The 22,623-nt window shown below is 36.3% G+C and overlaps 2 protein-coding genes across 5 annotated transcripts in view; both read right to left on the minus strand.

Annotated features, from left to right (window-relative positions):
- Positions 1-435, minus strand: part of LOC123536453 (protein mono-ADP-ribosyltransferase PARP14-like) — a 28,546-nt gene extending 28,111 nt beyond the window's left edge. For 2 of the 4 annotated variants that reach the window (XM_053527671.1, XM_053527670.1), the window contains exon 1: positions 202-432. The gene's annotated coding sequence lies outside the window, so the exon portion shown is untranslated. Of the gene's footprint in view, positions 1-201 lie in introns of all 4 variants that reach the window. The other 2 variants (XM_053527673.1, XM_053527672.1) reach the window with 2 other exon arrangements.
- A 3,156-nt stretch (positions 436-3,591) lies between these two features.
- Positions 3,592-22,617, minus strand: LOC123537238 (nuclear speckle splicing regulatory protein 1-like). The gene is made up of 7 exons (XM_045320889.2): positions 22,577-22,617; positions 20,866-20,956; positions 17,312-17,383; positions 13,584-13,709; positions 10,601-10,808; positions 6,787-6,883; positions 3,592-5,745 (listed from the first exon to the last, which is right to left on the minus strand). The coding sequence occupies exons 1-7, from the start codon at positions 22,594-22,596 to the stop codon at positions 4,965-4,967; spliced, it is 1,395 nt and encodes a 464-aa protein (XP_045176824.2). The 5' UTR covers positions 22,597-22,617; the 3' UTR covers positions 3,592-4,964.
- Positions 22,618-22,623: the final 6 nt, after the last annotated feature.

Raw genomic sequence — 22,623 nt, forward strand, 5'->3', positions numbered from 1 at the left:
GTTAATTTATACGCTACTATAACAAAATAGTGCCTAACAAAAAGGCGTTCGTTTTACTCCAGTTAATTGAAAATTTATAAGTATCCTAATAATCATCGTGCAACTTTTGTAAAACATTTTTGTGACTATGCTTAATTTAGGTAAAGGTTATTAAAGGTTTAAACTTCATTTTATTTAAATATGAACTGAAACTGAACTTACCATCGATTATGGTTACGCCAGTTGGTACCATTTCGCAATTCGATACCTAACTGTCTCAGTTATGCAAACTATGATTCAACACCAGCTAAACAATAATTACCTATCAATTAAAATTTAAAATGCGTATGCTTCAAAAGGAGGTCAAATATACTATGTAATACAATGTACAGTTGCGTGTAAATATTGAATAGCTTGTTTTTGTTAGTTCGATGTTTAAATATATCTGTAACAATAAACCGTTGACAAACTTCCAAATGCACAGTTCATATTGTATTGGGGTTATTAGTAGACAAAGAAGTTTCAAAACTTCCGTATTAGACAAAGCGCATCGATCTTCTGTATTGACAGGGACTATTGGTTCTCCTATCAAACATTGTTAGCTGCCAATTAGCCTGTTTACACACACAAAAAAAACGATATATTAGTACGTAATGTCCCAATTGTTGCAATCAATACACAATGCACTGCCAAAATATACTTGTAGGGGGATTTTGAGCTGAATTAAGATGCGTTAGGATATCTCCTTGTGCACGCAATCATTAAAAAGCAGTGAAATTAAGTTAAAATTTATCTTGAACAATTGCAGAAAGTTCGGGGAAAATATTGTATAAGTAATGTTTAGGTTATGTCAAGTCAAATAAATGAGGTATACTAAGTTTACGGACCCGTAATGTCAGGCTCATCAACTTCCGCGTGACTGTGTTCTTGTAAAAATCATACGCAACAGTCACATGCCATCAACCGGATACTGTAATGGAAATTTATAACTGAAGCTCTCTATACATATCAACCGGATACTGTAAAGGAAATTTATAACTGAAGCTCTCTTTACATATTTAAAAAAAGAGGGATATAGAGCAGAATGTTAGGGGTAGGGACAAAGAGTAGTATAAACATGAACACACAAAACAAAAGACATTACATATAGTATATAATGCACTCTGCTTTGTTTTTCCCCTGAAGGGCGTGTCATACACGTAACATGTGACAGACAAGATTTCTGTAGCTAGCATGTTGTTTTTTATTGTTTTACATCGACTTTCCAGCTTTCGGTAGTGGAAGATGACCATAGGTGCTCCACAGCGCATTATTTCATCATAGGCGGGCACATGGGTAGAACCACCAACTTCTGTAAGCCAGCTGGATGGCTTCGTCACATGAAGAATTCAACGCCCAGAGCGAGGCTCTAACCCAGATCAGTGCGGAACAAGCGATTTAAAGTCACACTCCTAAATCACTCGGCCACGAAGGCCCCTTACGAATTTTGTAACAGTAATTTTGTCAAAATTTTTCATGCATACTTGATCGTGAATACTTGAACGTCATGTGCACTCTGTTGCTGGAAGGTAGCTGTCTCTAAGAACTCTATTCTATGTCATTTTATGTTGATTTAACATGTCAGTATTTTAAGCAAGTTTATTTATTCACGTCTTAAAATTATGTTTGTCTTAGAATGTGCTATTACGTTATTTATATTTGCAACCAATGTTTCATATGTCCGTTAAAAGCTAAACATACCTTAGGTCCCTTTTACCCAACCGGACCTAAATTTAACCCGTACGAAACTTCATGGAGACAAATATTCTGACCAATTTTCTTTAAGATTGGACCAAAAATGTAGCCCGAGTGTAAACAAGCATTTCTTTGATTTGACCTAGTGACCTAGTTTTTGACCCAACATGACCCAGATTACAACCCGTACATGATATCACAAAAACACACATTCTGACTAAGTTTCTTAAAGATTGGAGCAAAAAAGTGGCCTCTAGAGTGTAAACAAGCTTTTCCTTTGATTTTACGAAGTGACCTAGTTTTTGAACCTACATGACCCTGATTCGAAATCATAAAATACTTCATGATACCAAACATTCTGAACAATTTTTATGAAGACTGAATCAAAAATGTGGCCCATAGAATGTAAACTTTTTCTTTGATTTGACCTGGTGACCTAGTTTTTGATCCAACGTAACCCAGATAAAAATTCATCCAAGATTTCACGGAGACAAACATTCTGACCAAGTTTCATGCACATCCAGTGAAAAATGCAGCCCCTATTGCATACACAAGGTTTATCTTTGATTTGACCAGGTGACCTAGTTTTTGATCCAAGATGATCCATAATCAAACCTAACCTAAGATTTCATCAAGAAGATCAATCTGATCAAATTTCACAAATATCCACTGAAAAATGCAGCCTCTATTGCACACACAAAGTTTTTCTTTGATTTGACCTGGTGACCTAGTTTTTGATCCAACGTAACCCAGATAAAAATTCATCCAAGATTTCACGGAGACAAACATTCTGACCAAGTTTCATGCACATCCAGTGAAAAATGCAGCCCCTATTGCATACACAAGGTTTATCTTTGATTTGACCAGGTGACCTAGTTTTTGATCCAAGATGATCCATAATCAAACCTAACCTAAGATTTCATCAAGAAGATCAATCTGATCAAATTTCACAAATATCCACTGAAAAATGCAGCCTCTATTGCACAAAGTTTTTCTTTGATTTGACCGAGTGACCTAGTTTTTGATCCCAGATGACCCATATTCGAACTTACCTAGAGTTGATCAAGACAAACATTCTGACCAATTCTCATGAGTTTCAAACTTAAAATGTGGTCTCTTAGAGTGTTAACAAGCTTTTCCTTTGATCTGGCCTAATGACCTAGTTTATGATCTCACATGACCCAATTCGATCTTGGCCTAAAGATCATCAAAATAAACATTCTGATCATGTTTCATGAAGATAGGGTCATAAATGTGGCCTCTGAAGTGTTAACAAGCTTTTCCTTTGATTTGACCAGGCGACCTAGTTTTTGACCCCACATAACCCAGATTCAAACTTGGCCTAAAGATCATCAAGATAAACATTCTGACAAAGTTTCAAGAAGATAGGGTCATCAATGTGGCCTTTACAGACTAGAGTGTTAAGATTTTCCTTTATTCTGGCCTCATGACCCAGTTTCGAACTTAACCTAGAGATCATCAAGACAAATATTCTGACCAAGTTTCATAAAGATTGGGTCATAACTGTGGTCTCTAGAGTGTTAACAAGGCAAATGTTGACGGACAACGGACGACGCATGACAACGGACAATGACTGGTCACAGTAGCTCACCTTGAGCACTTCATGCTCTAGTGAGCTAAAAAAAGTATTGCTAAAAATCGTTTAGCTTTATACAAAACTGTTGAAACTGACAATCTCGCAGAGAAATTTCGTAACCGTAATTTTAATGGTCAAAGTGAAATTTTGGGTTTTCTGACGTTCCAATGCAACATTTTCTGAATAAAGCTCATTTTATAATAAAGTAAGAGTTGGATAAAACATCAAAGAAAATCTATCATTAATTGCAATTAACCCCTATAAACACACAAAGACATGCATACTTGAAATCATTTATTGTTTGCTTTAAGACATTTAAAGGAGGTCCATAATCAAATCTATTACAATCTGATTTTGAGTTGAGACGACACAATTTAGGTCAAATGGGGACCTTTCATGCTTTCATGATGGCGAAAGACCCATGTGCCCCTCCAAGCATTGTTTCAGGCTTGCGTGGGTACCTAGGTAGAACCAACGACCTCCCGTGAGACAGCTGGATAACTTGACACCCCAAATTAGGTTTCGAACTCACAGAAGTGCGGGGCATGTGATTCGAAAGCAACGACCTTAACCATTCAGCATTTGTGTCAGGCCTGTGAAAATAAAACTCACGACTAAGCTTTAGTCTGTGTGTCAGAGGTAAACAAAAGTTCAGCAGCTCTTATTCTGAAATAACACTGAACGAGTTCCATGTTACAAAAGGTCAATTTGCGGTAACAACAAAGAAGTACAAATACTGACAGCTTTTTACAGCCAATTCATGGCATTTAAAGACTTCAGTTGTGAAAGCTGATCATATCTATTTAAAACCCTTCACATGTAACCATTTTTTAAACTTATACATGTAATATGTACCTCTAGCAAAAACTATCTACATTCTACTCCTGATTTTCTGAGAAGTTCAGAAGAGACAAAAGATAATACTGAAAGAAGCATATTTTATACAACTGAATGAAATTAATTCCTGTAATAAAGGCATCTGGACATTTGACATTATATTAGTGTTTCCTTATATAGAATCATGTGCCCAGTGGTAACGTCATATATGACCTAAAAGTATAACACATATACTTTTCATGAAGGCCTGCCAGAGTTACTACTGTGAGAAATTTTAGTCCCCAGTATGCTGCAATCTTGACCTTTATCCTAATAACCCTAAAATCAACATGAGTGATCTATTGGCCACAGAAATTTATTTTACGAAGGCTGAAGGCTGTAGGCTCAAGCAATATTCAGTTACTAATCAGAAACTATTTTCAAATGCATTGTGACCTGACATTTATTGTACTGATACATGACAGCCATAGGTCCAAGCATTCTCTAGTAACTGACTGGAGACAAAGTAGTGAAAGACCAAAGGCCTGTCTAAAGGCCATGAGCAACCCAATATAATCTTTTTATCCAATATTGTCAGGGTTGGAGTAAAAATGTTCTCAAGTACAAAAAAACAATGGGAAAATCTAGGTAAATTAACACTACAACCAATGGTAAAAATATTTCAAATACATAACAATGAAATTCATTCACAAATCTTTCAATGTAATTCAACCATTTCCATCATCCTTTCTTCACACACATTTAAATGAAATTCAAATAAATAAATCGCATTTCAGAATTTTCAGGATATAGATTTATGTGTCATCAACATATAATTTCATGTGTCATCATTCGAAGCAGCCTGATAAGCTCTTTCTTGTGCAAGTTTTCTCGCCAAGTACCTGGCTCTTGCATCGTTCACTTGGCCATCAGTTGTCTTTCTAGCATATTTAGATTTTGGTTCCTCATTAGATATATCAGGCTTTGGATTTCCAGACTTTTTAAGGTCACCATCACTATTATCAATCCTGTCTCTCACTTTATCCCTTCCAGATCTAGACAAATTTTTGTCATGTTCATGTTGAGATCTTTCTTTTCCTTTGTCTGAATCGCTTCTGTCTGAACGTTTATCTCTATGTCGTTCTCTTGACTTTGACCTTTGTTTTGACCTCTCTCTTGATCTTGACCTTGGTTTCTTTCTTTCCCTTGACCTTGACCTATGTCTTCTTCTCTCTGGTGACTTGCGGTTTTCTTCTCTTCTTTCCCTTGACCTTGACCTTTTCCTATGTTTTTCATCTCTTTTTCTTATATCATTGGTTCTGTCTTTATTGCGTAAATCCTTTTCACTTTTGTCCCTGCCATCTGATTTGGACCCTTTTCTGTCACTTGAAGTTGACATATCTTTGTCTTTTCTATTGTCATTTTCAACACTGCTGTCACTACTATCACTTTCCTTTCTTTTCCGGTAATGTTTCTTTTTATGATCAGGTGACCTTGACCTATGCTTGTCATGTGATCTTGATGATTTTGCAGTTTTTGACCTTTGTTCAAGGTCACTGTCCGAGTCTGCTGATGAAGACGAAGATTTTGGTTCCTTTTTTACCTTAACTTTCTCTTCACTGAAATATAAATAAAAAAGTGTAACTTACATCATTCACTGTCTATTAAAATTAACTGTTAACAATTTCTAATGGCAGTGCTAAGGAAGTGGTAAAGTGCATGTCCGACCATAATACTTAGCTGACAGCTTATGGCATAATCACAACATCGTAAGCAAGTGTAAAACCTTTTGACCTTGTTTCTGACCATGTTTGATGGAGTGAAACCAAAATCGAAGTCACAAATGAACGAAAATGATATAAACCTTTGATAAAAGTGAAAAAGAAAATTGTGTAAAAATGTTTACAAAAATATTCATTTTGCAGGTTGTCACTGCAAAAATCTCAGTATCCTCACTTCAAGGTTTTTTATCCTCTCTTGAAGTGGATTTCTTTTTTATTTTGCAAGTTCCACATCAGTTTACAGGTCTTTAGGGAAGTAGTAGGAGGTTTGACAGAAAATTTAAAGATATTTGGAATTATCTCAGATCTGTCTACAAAACTGAATATTTCACTGGAAAACTGTATTGTAAATTTATTACTAAATATTTTCAAAAAAAAAAAAATATTAAAAAAATATGTGTGGATGTTACTTTTATGAATACTAAAACATATTTACATGGATTCAGCAACATATGGATTCAAAGCTGCATTTTTTCTCCAATTCTATGGCCCTGAATGGCTGGTTTCAATAGAAGATACTCTATCAAAATTGTATGTTTTTTAACAGGAATTATTTTTCGGCTAAAATATGCAGGGTAGTCCCATTAAAAATCTTCAGATTCCTAAACTTGAAGACCATTCTTGAAGTTCTACACATGATAACAAGAAGGTCTAAGTGGCTCACCTAAGGCGGACTTTGATCTCTTAACCTTGCTTCTGAGCAAGTTTGGAGAACGTCCATTAAACAGTCCATTTCTATTTTTTGCTATGATGACCCCAAAAAGCGTAACTGATTAGAGCATACTGGAAAGATACCCAACCAAGGGTGCTAAAGATCAACTATGGTCACTCCAACTTTTTTTCGAAACAAAAAGACAAAAGACAAAGACAAAACCGCACCTGTCATCCTCAGTTTTACTGACATCTTTGGTCTTCTCATGTAACAGATATCTATAGAATCCTGTCAAATCACTTTGCTTTGTGACATCCTGTTTTGCTGAAAAATTCATAGATTTATTAAATTTTCAATTGAAATATTTCATATCATGGGTTTTCAGTATTTTTTAAATATTATAATGATAATTTTGGTTTTATACATATCAAGTCGAGGGAGAAAGTTTTTCTAATTAGAAAGAAAGCATCTAAACTTCTACATCAAATTCTGTGTATCAAGGAGCATAATACTGGTGTGAGATTTATAAACCATGTAAGTTTGAAGCAAATTTATCATGTTTATTAAAAAATTTCAAAGAGTCAAGAAATCATAAGTGTATCAGAACTTAACTAAAAACCAGTTTTAAGGACACTAGGCAGGAGTAAAATGACTTTTTTGCAGTTTTTTGTTTTTAGTTGAATTCAACCCATGAGACCTGGTCTTCTATCACATGGCAAAAAAATGGATTTAAATGTTCAAATATAACATCTTTATCTGATGATTTTTTAGAATAAACAGTAACCCTTTGATTATGTTTACAATAGCACATTCTTAATAGAAACAGATGAGCTATAAAATTATTCATGTGTTAGTAATTTCCTTTTAAGTTTGAGGATACTGGGGTCACCCAAGGCTCTGTAGGGAGCGTTAATGGGAGTTTTATTGCCTTGATGTAACCCAGAATTAAATGGCTGATTTTCACCAGGTAAATATAACGGATTCTGACTGGCTGTCTTGGTCTGGAGGCGTAAATATTTGTTAGTAAGTGTGAATAATGAATAAACTGTCGACCAATTATTACATGAATTTGTACAATGAAATAGTCTGGTTTGCTGGCAGAAAAATAAGGGAAGTTCATGCTTTGATGAAGGTGGGGCCTAAGGATTTAATTCATATAATACATTTTCTTCTTTTTTTCGAAATAGAAATTCACAACTTAGTGGAGTGTTTGTGATTCAACTCCTTTATTTATGAAGGAAATTGCATTAAAATTGGCAGTCTGTTCTTTTGAAGGGTGTTCTATAAAAGTGTATCACAGATTTTTTATAAATGAACCCATTCTTGAATTATATCACTTTTAATTTATTGGAGAAGGAAACAGATACCCAAAATAATTGATTTGTCTGTAACTTTTTTTCTGACAATTTAATAGGGAAAATTTGTGATTCACTTTTAAAGTAGTTGTTTATTGGCCTCCCATATTGCACACAAAATTTTGGCTCATTTGAAGTAACGATGAGAGATTTGAACCTGTTTGAAGATAACAATTGACTTTTACATATTTTGTTTACCTTTAAAGAATCATGATGCATAAAATGCTATTAAAATAGTACCATGGTATAGTTCAATCTTTCATTTTCATTTTGGTATGCTACACATCATGTTTATTCTTAAGAAATGTGGAGAAAAATCATGTTAAAGCAGGTTACCCCTCTACTCGTGCTAGTGTCCTTAAACTTGACATCAAACTCTTGGTAAGTAGATAAGATTCTCCATAATCCTTTAGTGTAAAATCTTTCAATTTTATAGGCAGAAAAGTTCATGGTTTTGCCCAAAATGGCTATTTCATGGGAATATGAGTGGATTTAAATATACAAGAGGACCATGATGGTCCTGAATCGCTATCCTGTCCCCACATGAACTGAGTATGACGTCGTTTTTTCTATTATTTGACATAGTGACCTAGTTTTAGAGCTCATGTGACCTAGTTCTGAACTTGACCTAGATATCATCAAGGTGAACATTCTCACCAATTTTCATGAAAATCCATTGAAAAATATGGCCTCTAGAGAGGTCACAAGGTTTTTCTATGTTTAGACCTAGTGACCTAGTTTTTGACCGCAGTTGACCCGGTTTCAAACTTGATCTAGATATCATCAAGATGAACACTCAGACCAACTTTCATGCAGATCCCATGAAAAATATGGCCTCTACAGAGGTCACAAGGTTTTTCTATTATCTGACCAACTGACCTAGTTTTTGATCGCATGTAACCCAGTGTCGAAGTAGATCTAGATATCATCAAGATGAACATTCTGACCAATTTTCATGCAGATCCCATGAAAAATATGACCTCTACAGAGGTCACAAGGTTTTTCTATTATCTGACCTAATGACCTAGTTTTGGACCGCACGTGACCCAGTTTCAAACTTGACTTAGATATTATCAAGGTGAACATTCTGACCAATTTTCATGAAGATCCATTGAAAAATATGGCCTCTAGGGAGGTCACAAGGATTTTCTATTTTTAGATCTACTGACCTAGTTTTGGACCGCAGTTGACCCAGTTTCGAACTTGACCTAGATATCATCAAGATGAACATTCTGACCAATTTTCATGCAGATCCCATGAAAAATATGGCCTCTACAGAGGTCACAAGGTTTTTCTATTATTTGACCTACTGACCTAGTTTTGGATCGGACGTGACCCAGTTTCAAACTTGACCTAGACATCATCAAGATGAACATTCTAACCAATTTTCATGAAGATCCCATGAAAAATATGACCTCTAGAGAGGTCACAAGGATTTTCTATTATTTGACCTACTGACCTAGTTTTTGCATGCAGCTGACCCAGTTTTGAACTTGACCTAGATATTATCAAGGTGAACATTCTGACCAATTTTCATGAAGATCCATTGAAAAATATGGCCTCTAGAGAGGTCACAAGGATTTTCTATTATTTGACCTACTGACCTAGTTTTTGACCGCATGTGACCCAGTTTCGAACTTGACCTAGATATCATCAAGATGAATATTCTCACCAATTTTCATAAAGATCCAATGAAAAATGTGACCTCTAGAGTGGTCACAAGCAAAAGTTTACGCACGCACGGACGGGCGTTCCATGGACGCGGACCTTATCACACTCACCTTGTCCACTATGTGACATTAGCTAAAAATGGGAATCAATGATCCAATGAAAAATGTGACCTCTAGAGTGGTCACAAGCAAAAGTTTACGCACGCACGGACGGGCGGACGCATGGACGCCGGACGCTGCGCGATCACAAAAGCTCACCTTGTCACTATGTGACATGTGAGCTAAAAATGGGAATCATGTGTATTTATGGGGATTTATAAAACCACTAATTCCCCACAAATATTAATGATTTCATTGTAGCTGGGTTAACTTTATCAAGACTACAGCTGCATTTTGCATGAAGAACAAATGATAACTTGGTTGTGGTCCAGTTGTAACACTGTCTGACTACAAAACCAGGCATCTTGAGCTCAATCCCCATTCCTTCAACTTGAAAAATATCTAACATTTAGACAAAGGTCCCATATATGGGTGATTTAAACCTGGCATGCTAAAGAACCTGGGAAGCTTCTGGACTTGAATGTTTGGTTGTTTTCTTTTTAATGCCGATTTTCAACAGTATTTCAGTTATGTAACGGCGGACAGTTAACCTAACCAGTGTTCCTGGACTCTGTACCAGTACAAACCTGTTCTCAGTAAGTAACTGCCAACTTCCCCACATGAATCAGAGGTGGAGGACAAATGATTTCAAACACAATGTCTTTTATCAAATTGTCACAGAGAACATACACCTAGCCCAGCAAACTCATGAACCCGAAACCCGTAGATCTGTGCTCTCACTACTGAGCTAAGCAGGTTGGCATTTTTGAATTTGGAGCATCTTCTGTCTCTTTCACTATCCTCCACTGAAAATTACTACATGTAGCAGTCTTCTGAAGGAGTCCCCCATATGGGTTACAAGTGATGACTGTATATAAATTCAAACAAATATTCACTATAATACAATGTGGACAAACCTTCTAACTCAGCTTCTCGTCTTTCCCTCTCTTCCTCTGCCTGACGTTCCTCCATCTTCTTCTTGTATGCCGAGGTGACAAACACCTCTTTATCGGCAAACTCTTCTCCCTCGGCCTCCCGTTCCTTCTGTATCTTTCTCTCCTGTCTTCTCTCCTCATCTTTCTTTCTCTTCTCACTGGCTACAAGTAGCTGCTCTATGTAGCGTGGCTAGAAAATAAGGCATCCAGTTTCTACTTATCTGAACAGAAGCAAAATTTACTGACAAATTAATTTACCCCTTTTAATCATGCCATTATTTTACTTTATACAGGGATAAAAAAGAAAAAAAAGATAAAAAGAAAATTCTTTGCTTCACAATAAACTCTGAATACAATACGTACTCTAAAAACAGAATTATGCAAACTTTTATTAACCTAAATTTCTTAATACTAATGGACACACATTAAGACAGTACAAAATTAGCAAGATTGATACTAGATGCATAACATTTCTTACAATTTTACTACTATCAGAGTGGAATAAGGAAGTTGAAACCTACTGACTATCCAACTCTTCTTTACAATGACTATAATTGAGCCGCACCATGAGAAAACCAACATAGTGGATTTGCAACCAGCATGGATCCAGACCAGCCTGCACATCCGTGCAGTCTGGTCAGGCTCCATGCTGTTCACTTTCAAAGCCTATAGTAATTAGAGAAACTGTTAGCGAACAGCATGGATCCTGATCCGCGCAGTCTGGTATGGATCCATGCTGGTCGCAAACTCACTATGTTGGTTTTCTCATGGCACGGCTCAATTATGATTTGTTTGGATCTGTTTTGGGTTAAGCATTTTCAATATTAGTTCAGTTATGTTACGCCAGGCAGTAAACCTAGTCAGTGTTCCTGGATTCTGTATCAGTACCAAGCTGCTCTCTGCAAGTAACTTCTAACTTCTCCACACGAATCAGAGGTGGAGGACAAAATGACTTGCGACACAATGTTTTTTAACAAATCCTAATGGAGAACATACACCTCACGCAGTGATCAACCTCATGACCCTTGTAGATCTGCCCTTTCCCTACTGAGCTAAGCTGGTGGGCTATGACAACAGATACAAATTTTGAATAAAATGTGATTTACAATTACTAGAGAAAATTTCTTGACTGCCTGGATAGCAAATGTTATCAAGATGGATTCCACATCATAAGGGATATAAATAAGGAGCTGTTTTTTCAAAACACAAAAATTCTTTGCTTCACAATAAACTCTGAATACAATACGTACTCTAAAAACAGAATTATGCAAACTTTTATTAACCTAAATTTCTTAATACTAATGGACACACATTAAGACAGTACAAAATTAGCAAGATTGATACTAGATGCATAACATTTCTTACAATTTTACTACTATCAGAGTGGAATAAGGAAGTTGAAACCTACTGACTATCCAACTCTTCTTTACAATGACTATAATTGAGCCGCACCATGAGAAAACCAACATAGTGGATTTGCAACCAGCATGGATCCAGACCAGCCTGCACATCCGTGCAGTCTGGTCAGGCTCCATGCTGTTCACTTTCAAAGCCTATAGTAATTAGAGAAACTGTTAGCGAACAGCATGGATCCTGATCCGCGCAGTCTGGTATGGATCCATGCTGGTCGCAAACTCACTATGTTGGTTTTCTCATGGCACGGCTCAATTATGATTTGTTTGGATCTGTTTTGGGTTAAGCATTTTCAATATTAGTTCAGTTATGTTACGCCAGGCAGTAAACCTAGACAGTGTTCCTGGATTCTGTATCAGTACCAAGCTGCTCTCTGTAAGTAACTTCTAACTTCTCCACACGAATCAGAGGTGGAGGACAAAATGACTTGCGACACAATGTTTTTTAACAAATCCTAATGGAGAACATACACCTCACGCAGTGATCAACCTCATGACCCTTGTAGATCTGCCCTTTCCCTACTGAGCTAAGCTGGTGGGCTATGACAACAGATACAAATTTTGAATAAAATGTGATTTACAATTACTAGAGAAAATTTCTTGACTGCCTGGATAGCAAATGTTATCAAGATGGATTCCACATCATAAGGGATATAAATAAGGAGCTGTTTTTTCAAAACACAAAATCATTTGTTTACCATAATGAGACGACGTCTCAAGCGCAAGATCCAGACCCCTACCTCCAAGGTCAAGGTCACACTTAGAAGTCAAAGGTTAACAGGGTCTGTTTCGTGTCTGGTCCATAAGTCTGCCATTCATCAAGGGATTTTGAAATTACTTGGCATAAATGTTCTTCATAATGAGACGACATGTCTTGCGCAAGATGCAGACCCATAGCTCTAAGGTCAAGGTCACAATTAGAGGTAAAACGTTAACAGGGTCTGTTGCTTGTACAGTCCACAACTCTGACATCGATGAAGGGATTTTGAAATTACTTGGCATAAATGTTCCCTATAATGAGATGAGATGTCCCCTAGCTCCAAAGTCAAGGTCACACTGACAAGTCAAAGGTTTTTCTTGTCTGGTTCATATATCTGCCATTTATCAGGGGATTTGAAAATAATTTTAAATAAATGTTAATCATATCGAGAATGTCTCTCTCTTCGGTCAAGGTCACGAAATGATGTGTGATTTTTTACGCATACAGCTGCATCATTCTTGGGAATGCTTGGGGGGCATTCGTCACCAATAGTGACAGCTCTTGTTTAATATAAGGTTTTAAATTTGAAAGTGAAGTATATGAGCTTCAAAGTCATCTATATTTCAGTCAACCTGAGGTCTTGCCACAGATTGTTCCGAGTATGAACTAAATCCGGTCATTAATGTGGGCTGTAGGCAAGACAGTAAAATCTCATTCATAAAGATGGACAGAGAAACGGATGGACAGATCAGTCGCTGTACATGCATTCAAAGAAACTGAGTCTGCTTTTATTTTGCTTGATTCTGTTCCATGCTTCCAAAGGATCTTTTTATAGATTGTATTAAAATTTTACCTTGTTATCGATAACCTTCTTTGCTTTAGATTTCTCCTCTTTCTTCCCTGCCATTTGATCATATACACTGTCATACTCAAACACACTGGGGTCTTCTGCCAGGGCTTTATCAATGTCCAACTGGGTCTGAAATAATAGCAATGAATACTGTCATACTCAAACACACTGGGGTCTTCTGCCAGGGCTTTATCTATGTCTAGCTTGGTCTGAAATAATAGTAGTGAATACTGTCATACTCAAACACACTGGGGTCTTCTGCCAGAGCTTTATCTATGTCTAGCTGGGTCTGAAATTAGAAATAATAGTAATGAACACTGTCATACTCAAACACACTGGGGCTCTATCATGATAGAGATTTATCTATATTTAACCTTGAGCCTGTTGGCGGTAAATGATTCTGCCTTTGCAACCAGTGCTGACATAATTCATTGAAAATCTCTGCAAGAGTAATGCACGATGTGTCACACAATGTCATTGTGGCTAATGATGTAGAACAACTACTTTAAGTTTGACCCATATAAATTTAATAATAACTGAGATACTGTGAAAGTGCACAAACTTTAACCTAAAAAAATTCTATTAAAAGAAAAAAGGGGAAAAATTCATAAAAGTATTGGTGTGAGAATTAAGATCTTTGTGCCATATGATGTGGGTGATGTTGAGGAATAACTATTTGAAGTTTGAAGCAAATTCATCAAGTAATTACAGTGATAAAGAGAAAGTTCATAAAATGAAAGTGAACAAGCAAATTCGATGAATTGGTATCCCCCGCCGAAAGGGTTTGTGGTGAGGAATGGCAAAAAAAATATATCCGGCAAAAAGTTAAGGATGTTAATAAGAAGCAAATAATTTCATTTGTCAAAATCAATTTAACAGAAAACAAATGTTTAATTAAAGAGTACATAATAAATGTATGATACTTTGATCCTGACTAAAGAATTTATTTTGAATGGGATATGCTTACTGTAATAAGCTTAGCTTTTAAACTTAAATGCAGTTAATTGAAATATGAGCTTGAAGTTTAACTGGAACGAAATATTGTCTTTGAGTGGTTTGGCACCAGGTGTTGTTGTTTAACATGTACATTTGAACTTAAAAAAACAGATGTCCTTATGAGAACACTGGTAAGATATCTTGAACATGACTGAGGGCAAGGTTTGTGCAGTCACAACTTAACATGTTGAAGGTTTGAACATTTAAAAAAAAAAAAAAAAAAAAGGAATGGAAATATATATATGTATATATATTTATTTTTTAAGGGTGTGGGGGTGCGGGGGAACGGGAGAGGAAACAAAATTTCACATGTTGATTATAAATATTGATGGAAAATTAAAAATGAAAAACAAGAGGGTCATGATGACCCTGGATCGCTCACCAGAGTAATATGAGCTACATGTTTCTAATGTCAAACTGATGATTTTTAGAAATTTTTTGGAAGATTTTCCGATGTACAATCAAGTAACCCCTGGGGCGGGGCGAATTTTACCCCGGGGGTCATGATTTGAACAAAATTTGTAGAAGTCTACTAGGAAATGTTACATATCAAATATGTAAGATCTAGGCCTTCTGGTTTATTTTTAGCAAATTTATGAAGATTTCCCTATGTACAATCAAGTAACCCCTGGGGCTGGGTCAATTTGACCCTGGGGGGTCAAGATTTGAACCAGTTTGGTAGAGGTCCACTAGGCAATGCTACATGTCAAATATCTAAGCTCTAGGCCTTCTGGTTTATTTTTAGAAAATTTTGAAGATTTTTCTATGTACAATCAAGTAACCCCATGGGGCGGGGTCAATTTGACCCTGGGGGTCATGATTTGAACAAATTTTGTAGAAGTCTACTAGGCAATGCTACAAATCAAATATCTAAGATCTAGGCCTTCTAGTTTATTTTTAGAAATTTTTTGAAGATTTTCCTATGTAAAATCAAGTGACCCCTGGAGCGGGGTCAATTTTGACCCAGGGGTCATGATTTGAACAAATTTTGTAGAGGTCCACAAGCAATGCTACATGTGAAATATCTAAGCTCTAGGCCTTCTGGTTTATTTTAAGAAATTTTTTAATGATTTTCCAAAGTAAAATCAAGTGACCCCTGGGGCGGGGTCAATTTTGACCCCAGGGTTCATGATTTGAACAAATTTTGTAGAGGTCCACTAGGCAATACTACATGTGAAATATCTAAGCTCTAGGCCTTCTGGTTTATTTTTAGAAAATTTTGAAGATTTTTCTATGTACAATGAAGTAACCCCATGGGGCGGGGTCATTTTGACCCTGGGGGGTCATGATTGAAAATTTTTTGTAGAAGTCTATTAGGCAATGCTACAGGTCAAATACCTAAGATCTAGGCCTTCCGGTTTATTTTTAGAAAAATTTTGAAGATTTTCCTATGTAAAATCAAGTGACCCCTGGGGCAGGGTCAATTTTGACCCAAATAAATTTAATAATAACTGAGATAAATGGGGTCAAGATTTGAAAAAATTTTGTAGAGGTCCACTAGGCAATGCTACAGGTGAAATATCTAAGCTCTAGGCCTTCTGGTTTATTTTTAGAAAATTTTTGAAGATTTTCCTATGTAAAATCAAGTGACCCCTGGGGCGGGGTCAATTTTGACCCTGGGGTCATGATTTGAACAAATTTTGTAGAGGTCTACTAGGCAATGCTGCATGTGAAATACCTAAGCTCTAGGCCTTCTGGTTTATTTTTAGAAAATTTTTGAAGATTTTCCTATGTAAAATCAAGTGACCCATGGGGCGGGGTCAATTTTGACCCCGGGGTCATGATTTGAACAACTTTAGTAGAGGTCCACTAGGCAATGCTACAAGTCAAATATCTAAGCTCTAGGGCTTCTGGTTTTTGAGAAGAAGATTTTTAAAGATTTTCCTATGTAAAATCAAGTGACCCCTGGGGCGGGGTCAATTTTGACCCCGGGGTCACCCCGGGTGACCAAGGCAAGTGGGCGACCAGGTGTGGGTGCGCAACTTTGCATGTTTATAATAAATGTTCACAGAAAAGAATGAAAGAAATTTAATGAAATTCTGCCAAATGGCAAGTTTGTTATGTACAAATATGTGGATTTTTAGACAATTAAAGGGCAATAACTCTGCAGTTACAAAAGAAATCCATACGAAATTGTGTGTGCACAACCACATTATAGTGCTCTAAATTCTGTTAAAGTTTCATAGTTCAAGGTCAAATATATCAAAAGTTATGATGCAGAAATTGCCATATTTATAGTACCCTATATAGTTAACACTAGAAACTTCTAAGGGCCATAACTCTGGTGTTACTTGGGCAATCTGACTGAAACTTGACGGGCCGCAAGAACTCATAGTGGTGAACATGTTTATGAAGTTTTAAATAAATATTCCCAACCATTTCCTAGATATGGCTCCGGACGGACGGACGGACGGAAGGACGGACAGACGGACGGAAGGACGGACGGACAACGCCAAAACTATATCCCTCCGACTTTCGTCGGGGGATAATAAAAACTTTAATCAATGTGTGGACTTGAAAGAATGATAACACCTGGTCGAGTAGGAGTGGTCAAGCTAAAAATAAATCTGAAGTTTATCCTCAGACTATGCCACATCTCTGAAGAATGAGTATAGTTCAATATGAATGACACCTTAACTGCTTTTTCTGTTACTCCTTTCCATATGTCACGCCACCTAAACTGATATGATATCAAGATGTAATGACTTTTTGTTTGAACTGATTGAAATTCATACCTGTCTTTTAATGACATTTTTGCTGTTTGAGGTTGTCCCATACTTTGATGTAACACCTTGCTTTACTGATACCTACAAAGAAAACAAGAGGGCCATGATGGCCCTATATCGCTCACCTGTTATCATTGCACTTGAGGACAAGAAGGTCCTCAGAAAAAATATCTAAGTCCAAAGGACAGGAATGAAATTAAACCAAAAAGAAAAAAGAATTCTTACAAGGTACAGATATGTTAAAATACACCTAAAAATTGGACATACCATCCATGTTGTACCACAGAAAAGTGGTCTCAATTTTTCCCTACAGCCAATAATAAAAAAGTTACTAAAAACAAGCTATTTATAGTAATGTAAAATTTAATGGGAAGTAATTAAAAAAAAAAATGATTGTAAGTTAACATAAGAAGAATCTGCCAAATAAATCTGTTGACAAAAATGAAATTTCTGATCCGTATCTTCATTAGTTACGGAGATATACCCATTTTAATTTGAAATAAAGGGAGGTAATTTGACATAAAATCAGTCCACAGTTATTTACCCTCATTGACTCAGTCCAACTAATGACAATAATGAAATTTCAAATAAGTCCTATAAGTACTTACTGATATAAATCCATTTTGATTACAATCAGGGGAGGTAATCAGATATAAAATAACTCTGGAACTTACGAATGGATCTGATTTGTCATGGAATCCAAGATTTATTGTTGTTGAAGATATTTTGGAAGTTTGTATCAAATAAAACCATAAATGAAGTCTCTATATGGCTGCAAAAGCCAAAATAGCCAATTTTGGACCTTTAAGGGGCCATAACTCTGGAACCCATGAAGGAATCTGGCCAGTTCAAGAAAGGAACCAAGATCTTGTGGTGATATAAGTTTTGTGCAAGTTTGGTTAAAATCAAATCATAAATGAAGCTGCTATTGCGCAGACAAGGTCAAAATAGCTAATTCTGGCCCTTTCAGGGGCAATTACTCTGGAATTCATTACGGGATCTGGCCGGTTCAAGAAAGGAACCTAGATCTTATGGTGACACAAGTTTTGTGCAAGTTTGATTAAATTCAAATCATAAATGAAGCTGCTATTGTGCAGACAAGGTCAAAATAGCTAATTCTGGCCCTTTCAGGGGCCATCATTCTGGAACCCATAATGGAATCTGGCCAGTTCAAGAAAAGAATCAAGATCATATGGTGATACAAGTTGTGTGCAAGTTTGGTTAAAATAAAATCATAATTGAAGCTGCTACTGTGCAGACAAGGTCAAAATAGCTAATTCTGGCCCTTTCAGGGGCCATAACTCTGGAACCCATAATGGAATCTGACCAGTTCAAGAAAGGAATCAAGATCATATGGTGATACAAGTTGTGTGCCAGTTTGGTAAAAATCAAATTATAAATAAAGCTGCTATTGTGCAGACAAGGTCAAAATAGCTAATTTTGGCTCTTTCAGGGGCCATAACTCTGGAACCTGTAATGGGATCTGGCCAGTTCAAGAAAGGAACTGAGATCTTATGGTGATACAAGTTTTGTGGAAGTTTGGTTAAAATCAAATCATAAATGAAACCACTATCGTGCAGACAAGAAATTGTGGACGGACGACGGACGAAGGGCGATCACAAAAGCTCACCCTGTCACTATGTGACAGGTGAGCTAAAAAGTGTGTAAAAATGTTGAATACATGTACATTGAAAATAATTGCTTAACAAATTAACAGAAATACATTAACTACTGATGTTATACTCTATGCCATTTGGGAGTACCCCAACTGAGCATAATATGGCCTATAATATGAAGGCAAACTTACCACTCATTTACAGTAAATACTAGAATAAATTAAAACAAGAGCACCGCCTTGCGGGTGCTGACGCTCATCTGATTTTTTTTGTATAATAGAAATATTGTCCTACCCATGATTTTCTAAGTCTAAAAAGGGCCATCATTCTTGCAAAAAGCAGGATAGAGTTATGTTTCTTGATGTACAGTGTCCACTTATGATGGTGAAAAACTGTTGCAAGTTTTAAAGCAATAGCTTTGATAGTTTATGAGAAAAGTTGACTTAAACATAATATTCAACCAAGAAAATGATTTTTCTAAGTCCAAAAGGGGCAATAATTATTGCAAAATGCAGGATGGAGTTATGTTGCTTGCTGTACCGGGTCAGCTTATGATGGTGAACAAGAGTTGCAAGTTTTAATGCAATAGCTTTGATGGTTTAAGAGAAAAAGTTGACCTAAACATAAAACTTAACCAAGAAATCTGATATTTTCTAAGTACAAAAGGGGCCATAAATCTTGCAAAAAGCAGGATGGTGTTATGTTTCTTGCTGTACAGGGTCAGCTTATGATGGTGAACAAGTGTTGCAAGTTTTAAAGCAATAGCTTTGATAGTTTAGGATAAAAGCTGACCTAAACATAAAATTTAACCAAGAAAACAGATTTTCTAAGTCCAAAAGGGGCAATAATTCTTGCAAAAAGCAAGATGGAGTTATGTTTCTTGATGTACAGGGTCTGCTTATGATGGTGAACAAGTATTCCAAGTTTCAAAGCAATAGCTTTGATAGTTTAGGAGAAAAGTTGACCTAAACATAAAACTTAACCAAGAAATCTGATATTTTCTAAGTACAAAAGGGGCCATAAATCTTGCAGAAAGCAAGATGGAGTTATGTTTCTTGCTATACAGGGTCAGCTTATGATGGTGAACAACTATTCCAAGATCAAAGCAATAGCTTTGATAGTTTAGGAGAAAAGCTGACCTAAACATAAAACTTAACCAGGCAACGCCGACGCAGACGCCGACGCCGACGCCGACAACCGCTCAAGTGATGACAATAACTCATCATTTTTTTTCAAAAAATCAGATGAGCTAATAAGACATGTATGATGACTAAGACAGTCTTTACTGAAATAAGCTTAACATACTTAAGTTGGACATTCTATCTGCTTACATTATTCACTGTACAATATCTAGTGGATTAGCAAATTAATATTATTATTATTATACCAGATTTATATAGCACCCTTTTCATGATAAACACATTCAAAGACACTTTACATAGTGCAAAGGCAGCCACTCAGTGCGCCAAATTCAACCTCTACTAGTACAGACATAGAGTCACCGTGGTCTGACCAGAGGGACAGAGTGAGACAAAGCCCCCAGAACAGAGAGGGAGAAACCCTTTCAGATACAGGCCTGTCTGGCTAACTTAGCCTAACTCTTTGCGAAAAGACCTTTTGGTTTTTTAAGGTACCCAGTGTATAGCACTGATACACACGAAGCCATCTTTCCTGGGAAGAACCAATACTGGCCTCTTAGTTAGAGCATCTCAGAAATTTTCAATGCCTGGACCGGGATTCAAATCCCAGACCTCTGGATTGATAGTGAAGTGTGTTAAAGCTAGACCACCGGGCCACCCATGGCAACAGTAAATGTTTGGAATATATGCGTCGCTCTGACCATGAAGATATGGAAAACAAAACCCTTACTGAATACTACCCAACCTACTGTTTTAGAGCTTCTTATATAAAATGTACAGAAAATAACATAAATTTGAGCTCACTGACCTGTTCTATTTCCTCTGAATCATCACCAAATATGTTAGCGGCCTTGATTTCTGTTTTTTTCTTTACATTCCTTGGAATAAATAATCCATACCTGTAAATAAGAAATAAACGAGTCTGTAAATTTATACAGAAAAAAGATGACAGAGCTCTCTGAACATTATATATTACTTTAAGATGTTTGATCATACAAAAGGCTACTCTTTAGTGCCACTAATATACAGCCTAGTTATACAGGGTTTATATCTGGATTTGTGTTGTTGAAATAATGCACGGAGGGGCATCTGGGGTCTTCCTCCAACAACAAAGCTGGAAAGTCGTCATATGACCTATAGTTGTGTCGGTGTGACGTTAAACCCAAGAAAAATAAAATTTAAATAAAAATAAAAAGTTCCGGTTGTCCCATACGCACATATGTCCCCAAAACTTTTGTAACGTGACAACTGACATTTCTAGACCAATTTTAGTGCGACATTCACAAATTTTACGCGAGATTCCCATGATATCGCGGCCTCTGCAGAACCCTGGTGCCCATTTGATTTCGCATGATTTATTTGGATTTCTTCGGTCATTTACCTTTTGGAAAAAAGTGAATGTGTAAACACAGAATGAATGCTGTTATCTGTGAACCATTTAGATTCAAGTCTTACGAAGGTGAATATTGATAATAACAAGAGCTGTCTGATGACAGCGCGCTCAACTTCTCTCAGTGTTTGCCTCTGAATTAGAGCTTTGCCAGTAAAAACTTTATCCAAAATTTTAACATAAAAATTCTAAGTTAAAAAGGGGCATAAATCTGTCAAAATTCAAATCAGAGTTATGTGGATTGTTTCTCCTGGTGTAGACTGTGATAGTAAATAACTATTTTAAGTTTCAAGTCAATATCTCTGATAGTAAATAAATATTTTCACCTGAATATGTTTATTTTCTTTATTAACTAAGTTTCAAGTCAATAGCTTTGATAGTAACAGAGATTTAACTTCATGAAAGTTATCAAAAACTTTAACAAATGGCAATGCCGATGCAAGGGCAATAGCTAAAAATCTTACTTGATATCTAATTTACAACAAAGTTAACCCACAATATCTGGTAAAAAGAGGTCCCTACTCCTAGCCAATCCCTTACAGGCTTGTCTAGCAGTACTGATCCATACCAGCTGATTCTTAGAGGTACGGATCTGTCCGAGAGATACTTCCTTGCACAAAATCTAGTGGACCGACGACAAGACAATTGTAGATAAATGGCAGATCAACGTATTATAAGCTTAAAGACTATGGGTTGGCAAGCATGTTTTACCATCACATTATTTTATAAATTCATCATGTGATTTCCTCTATGAGACTATGTGTTGAATTGACAATTTCAAGAGTCTGCTACCCACATAAAATAAAAATCCTTGTAACCTTATTCTATCAATACTTCACATTTCACAGATGCTACACACATTTTCTGTAAATGACAATTTTTCTGTCATGCAGATGCCAGTGTTGTTTGTTTGTTCTTTTTTTTTACCATTACCCCACCCACATACACTAAAGTGCTTTACGTATCGTTTTCGTTTGTTGACACTACTGAAACGTTATATTCATTCATTATAAGCATATTCATGTGATTGAATTACGTAACATTATTTTGCATGAATATCTTTTTAAAAATATAACGCCAGAAAATTTGTAAAGTCGAGGAAAATAGAAATTTAAATCAAAACACAAACTTTTTATCGGGCGCAGCCATTTTGAAGGTACGGTGTAAACTTTATGC

Source organism: Mercenaria mercenaria, chromosome 17, assembly GCF_021730395.1.
Source record: "Mercenaria mercenaria strain notata chromosome 17, MADL_Memer_1, whole genome shotgun sequence".
In the NCBI taxonomy this organism is placed as follows: domain Eukaryota; kingdom Metazoa; phylum Mollusca; class Bivalvia; order Venerida; family Veneridae; genus Mercenaria; species Mercenaria mercenaria.